At 62.3% G+C, this 4,838-nt stretch overlaps 3 protein-coding genes and 1 non-coding gene across 4 annotated transcripts in view, besides 7 other annotated features; 1 reads left to right on the forward strand and 3 right to left on the reverse strand.

The window, feature by feature from the left end:
* Positions 1–93: 93 nt before the first annotated feature.
* Tco025E_08481 lies at positions 94–165 on the forward strand. The gene has a single exon. It is a non-coding gene; the product is annotated as a tRNA-Arg (tRNA).
* A 374-nt stretch (positions 166–539) lies between these two features.
* Positions 540–589: a sequence feature (A-rich).
* Positions 590–805: 216 nt separating this feature from the next.
* On the reverse strand, positions 806–1,942 carry Tco025E_08482 (uncharacterized protein; the record flags this gene model as incomplete). The annotated part of the gene is made up of 1 exon (XM_029375330.1): positions 806–1,942. The coding sequence occupies one exon, from the start codon at positions 1,940–1,942 to the stop codon at positions 806–808; it is 1,137 nt and encodes a 378-aa protein (XP_029224557.1).
* Positions 1,943–1,988: 46 nt separating this feature from the next.
* Positions 1,989–2,005: a microsatellite.
* A 233-nt stretch (positions 2,006–2,238) lies between these two features.
* Positions 2,239–2,267: a sequence feature (G-rich).
* Positions 2,268–2,382: 115 nt separating this feature from the next.
* Positions 2,383–2,431: a microsatellite.
* Positions 2,432–2,542: 111 nt separating this feature from the next.
* Positions 2,543–2,581: a sequence feature (G-rich).
* Positions 2,582–3,148: 567 nt separating this feature from the next.
* Positions 3,149–3,242: a microsatellite.
* Positions 3,243–3,341: 99 nt separating this feature from the next.
* Positions 3,342–3,363: a microsatellite.
* On the reverse strand, positions 3,364–4,221 carry Tco025E_08483 (uncharacterized protein; the record flags this gene model as incomplete). The annotated part of the gene is made up of 1 exon (XM_029375331.1): positions 3,364–4,221. The coding sequence occupies one exon, from the start codon at positions 4,219–4,221 to the stop codon at positions 3,364–3,366; it is 858 nt and encodes a 285-aa protein (XP_029224558.1).
* Positions 4,222–4,727: 506 nt separating this feature from the next.
* The window catches only part of Tco025E_08484 (1-phosphatidylinositol phosphodiesterase), a gene marked incomplete at both ends in the record, with an annotated part of 891 nt that continues 780 nt past the window's right edge, over positions 4,728–4,838 (reverse strand). The window contains one exon of the mRNA XM_029375332.1: positions 4,728–4,838. This exon is cut by the window's right edge and continues 780 nt beyond it. Coding sequence (XP_029224559.1) covers positions 4,728–4,838 — 111 coding nt within the window.

Below are 4,838 nucleotides of genomic sequence, written 5' to 3' on the forward strand. Positions count from 1 at the left end.
CTCTTCTTTTGCTCCCGCGCCGTTGCCGTCGCCTTTTTTTTTTGCTTTTTTCGTTCGCTGCGTGCTGCGTTGCGCGGCGGCGGCGGTCGCCGTGTCCGTGTGGCTCAATGGAAGAGCATCTGACTACGGATCAGAGGGTTGCAGGTTCGAATCCTGTCACGGATGCTTTTTCCCCGCCCAGCCGCAACCCCCTTCCCCCCAGCCGCTCTCTCCGTGCAGCCCACTCGCGCGGCAACGTCTTGTGCTGCAGGGGCCTCGGCGCGGCAGGTGGCGAAGGCAGTGCGCCGCTGCGCGTGCTATGTGTGCGTGTGTTTTTTTTTGCCTTCTTACAGGGAAAAGGTGGGGTGGGGAAAAAAGAAAGCGCCAGGCATCGCCCCTCCGCCTGCACGGCCAGGTTGGGCAGACACACACGCCCACGATGCGTGCGAGATCCCACGGCGACCCCCCCGCGTCCTCCGCCGATCATTGAAGTATTGGCGGAAAAAGAGTGGTGCCGGTAGCGCGTTCTCCTGCTCGGGGCGGGTCGGACGTTGGGCACCAAAGAAAAAAAAAGAACAAAACAAATAAATACAAAACCAAACAAAAAAAAGTGCGCTTTTCAAGAAACGTTAGAAAGAAGAATTTGAGAAGGGAGTTCACCAAGATAAGTCCGGATACAAAGATATAGCTATACACATTTCCTGTCGCTCACGCCCTCGCACACGTGCAAAACTAGACCGTTCCCTTTGAAAGCACTCTAGAAAGTTTGAAGGTAGAAACGCCATGGATGAGTGGAGACTGCACAGTCCACCCTTCTCCTCACCTCTTACTCCGTTGCTCGCCACCCATTTTCCTGCCGTTCCTCGCTCAATATCCACGGCGCTTCGGCCTCATGGCTTAGCTGTATCCCTCTGTGGTGGGCGTGGTACGCAATAGGCTGCAACTGTCGTGGATTTGGCGGTGTTGCCACAGACTGCGGCCCCACGAGGCTTCCTCCTTCATTGTGTCCTTTATAATCCGCGGACGCACCCGGTAAGCTCCCGGGACTTGGCCCGCGTTGGTTTCCCGCATCTGGCAGCCGAGGCAGTGATGATCCATGATGGGTCACGGCTGTCTTCCCAAAGGTTTGTTGGCTGTATAGCCACGGCTGCTGTGGCGCCATCGCGTAGCTTCCTTCATCCGGCGGCTGCCTAGCTGCGGCGTCCTCACGCGGCGTCGGCTCCTCTGACTCGAGCCGATAGACTTTCAAGGATGCGATGTCGGGCAGTACGCCTTTGCCGTTGTTTGTGGAGTTAGCACCGTTTTCATTGGGCTGACCTCGCGAGGACCGGTTTCTGCGCGCGGGCTGAAGCGGCCTCGACGCCGGCGTCCCCTCCTTAGGTGATAGCTGGCGTTTCTCGATGCTGTGACCGGGGCCGCGCAGCACCGCCGCACCATCTACGCGATTTAGCTCGCCTGAATTTTCCCGCAGCGCCCGGCTACCGCCCTCAATGGCCACCGCGACTGCCTGTGAGTCGCCGGCGTTGTGGTTCACCGCCCCGTCCGCGTCGGGGAAGGCCACAACCTGCTGCATGTGCGGGAGCAGAATTTTTGTGACGGTCGTCGTGGTGACTGTCGTCGTGGTGTACTTTTTGCGGCGGCGGTGCGTCGTCGCGGCGCTGTCGCCGCCAATCGTCGAGAGGCTCCACTGGTCAAACGGCACCCCCACTGGATTACCGCGCTCTATCGTCTCCCGCCGCGAAGGGCCACTCACGCTGCCACCCCCACCCCGCTGGCGCACCCGCGGGAAGTTGCTGAGCACGACGGGAATCTCCATCTCCAGCGCCTCGACGGACGGAAGGCGATGCGGGTGCAGCTGCCCCGTTTGCAGCGGTGGGGTGCCGGACCCGCTCGCGTCGCTGTGCGCACGGGCTCCACCCACGCCGGGCGCACGGCCAGGCTCCTGCGCGTGCGCCTGCCCCATCGCGCCTCCACTCGCGTCGCTTGCACGCAGGCGTTCCCTCCTCCCTTATATATATATATATATGTGGGTGTGCTGTAAGTCGCAGCTTACTCCTGCCGACGCTGTCAACTGCACACGCGGCGGGATAAAAACAGGCAATGAAGAGAGACGCAGAAACATGCGGGATGAATAAAGCCGACACAACCGCCGCCCCCACGTGAAGCGGCGGCGGGGGGGAGAGCGTGGCGCACCTGCACCGCCGCGAGGCAAATCCACAGCAGGTCACGGTACGATGCAGGCGGCAGCGGCGTGTTTGTGGGAGGGAGTGCAGGAGAGGGGGAGGGAGAAAAAAAGCAACAAGGCGGGGGGAGGAAGTGGCGACTGGGCGAGGGACAAGCCGACTTCTGTCCTCGACCCCCGGCGGCCGCTGCGAGCGTCCCCGCCAGCAGCCAGCAACAGGGACGGACGCGCGTCCACACGCACTCACACTCACACACACGCAGCCTGCACTGGCGAGGAGGAGCGTCCAGCGCGGTGGCGCCCAGGTCGCAAACCGCCACTGCGTCACCGTCACCGCTTCATTCTTCTTCGTTGTCCTTCTGCTTCTGTGCGTCTGTGTGGGAGCAGAGGGAGGGGGAAGGGGGAGAGGAGAGGAGAGAGTTGCCACGGCCTCGGCGCGGGGCGCGCCCACCGCACGAGTTCCCACTTGTCGTAAAACACGACGCCAGTCCAGGCCCGCCAAAACAGCAAGAAAAAAAACAGTCAAAGCGGAAAAAAATGCGAGCACCCCGTTCACTTGGACAGCGCCCTTCGCCGCACTTTTGGCGGCCCGCGGGTGGAAATGACCGTGCCCTCCAACCGACCGTGAGGAGCGCCCCCGGCACGCCTCCCCCGCCTTCAGTTTACTGCCGCAGGGGGCTTGGGAAGTGCGCGTGCTGAAGCCCCGCCCCGCAAAAACCTGCCCGGTCCTCTCCGCCTCGCGCGGGGTGGGTGGGGGGGAGACCAGAGGCCCCTCAGCGCCCCCCCATTTTGCCGGCGACTCAATTGTTGCAGACCAAGAAAGGCCGCTTTGGGCCTGTCAATGGCCCCTGCAGCAAACCCGCTGCGGCATTCACAAAGTAATTGAAGTATAAACCAAAAAATATATATAACGATAAATAATAACAGTAATAAAATATGTTTCTTTCATCTCTGGCTGCCTCTTATGTTCTGGTGCTTCGTTTCTACTTTTTTTTCTCCTCTTTCCCTTCCTTTTCTTTTCTTTTGTATTTTGTCTTGTTTCTTATTTTTTTTTTTTGCTGCGTCTTCCTTTTTTTTTTTTGGGGGGGGGGGTTTTATTCCGGCGGCTGCGGGGGAACGCGGGCGCAGGTCGTTCTCCGTTTTACACGCAGCAAACGTTTCACCAGACGCTGGGCCCTTTCGGCGGCGGCGGCGGCGGCGGCTCACAGCAGGCCGCCAACCAGGAGCGGCCCGAGCAGCAAGAGACGCCAACCCCCCGCGCCCCTCCCGCCCTCCTGGCCGTCTGACGAGCTTGAAGAGCGGGGGTCCACGTCCTGCAGGAGGTTGCCGCGCCGTGCGTCGGGGTCGCCGAGGCGGGGGTAGCTGCGCCGCACCTGCTCGTACTGCGCCGGCGGAAGGTACTGCCGCACCCAGCCGCCCGCCAGCCTCTCAAACTCGCTGCACCGAGCCCCGCGGGCGGTGCACGACCGCATCGTGTCGCAAATGTCAGGCAGCCTTTCCATCCAGCTGAGCCGGCCGGGCAGCGCCGGCGATGAGGGCGGGCCGGTGGGGCTGCCAGGACGGGCGCCCGGCGCAGACCCGTAGGTCGACGGGTCGAACCAGAACCCGCCTGTCTTCGCCACGATGCGCATAAGCGCGCCGTACAAGGGGAGGTACTCGTCCCAGGTGAGCTGCTTGCAGAAGACTGTGGAGAGGGGAGTGAAGAGCTCCCCGCTCGTTGCGCGCGCCGCGGGGCACGTCGTCGCGATGTTGACAAGGTCCGCCTCCCGCGACGGGGCGCCCGTTCCGCTCGCCCGCACAACGTGTGTGCCGGACGGCGCGTCTGCCGGCGCCACCACAAAGTGGTCGTCGGTGAAGTTGCCGAACACCTTGCCCTTGTCCGCCACCCGCACCGCGGCGACCACCTCGCACCACTCCCCCTCCCCCGCGCCAGGGATGCGGTCGCCCACCACCACGTCGCGGGCCGCCACGACGCCGCGGCCGTCAGTCGTAATCGCCACATCCCCCGCAATGCATGAAGGGCACGGGTTCTCGATGCACTTCTCAGGTATGCGCTTCATCACCCCCTTTGAAGGGACTGCCGGAGCCGACGAAGTTCACGTCGATGATCTCATTCAGCAAGGCATTGTCAGGAAAGTCCATCGCGAGGATGCCGAGGTTCCGCGGCCACGTGTAGTCCACCTCCCTGCTCTGCGGCTCCCCGAGCCTGCCCTTCACCAGCCAGTCATAAAGCATGTTGTTGGTGCCGCTGTAGTGCACGCTGCACACCGTCGGCCAGTTACAGAAGGCGCAGTCCTTGCGTGGGAAGTCAGGGAACTTGTTCCACTCGTCGTCGTGGCAATTAAATGAGTAGCCCGTCCACCGGCTGGGTCCATCGACTGAGCTTTGCCCGGAGGCAACGAAGTAGGGGTGCACCAAACCCGAGGCAGAGAGGTAGTTGATGACGCCCGAGTCGCGTGTCTTGCCTGACACCTCAATCAACAGGTCCCGCACCCACGTCCACTTGTCGTACAGCAAAAGTCGGTCGCCCTGCAGGTCGTATTTATCCTGCTGGACCTTCAGCACCTCATCGTACTGCAGAAATGGCACGACTTCGTCTGTCGTGCCGCGGCTTGCGGCCGCCAAGCGAGGGGAGGCCGGCGAAGCGAAAGAAACCGGCCCCCGCCGGAGGCAGGAG

The sequence above is a fragment of the Trypanosoma conorhini genome (assembly GCF_003719485.1).
Source record: "Trypanosoma conorhini strain 025E chromosome Unknown Tco_14.4_contig_00794, whole genome shotgun sequence".
Classification (NCBI taxonomy): Eukaryota; Euglenozoa; class Kinetoplastea; order Trypanosomatida; family Trypanosomatidae; genus Trypanosoma; species Trypanosoma conorhini.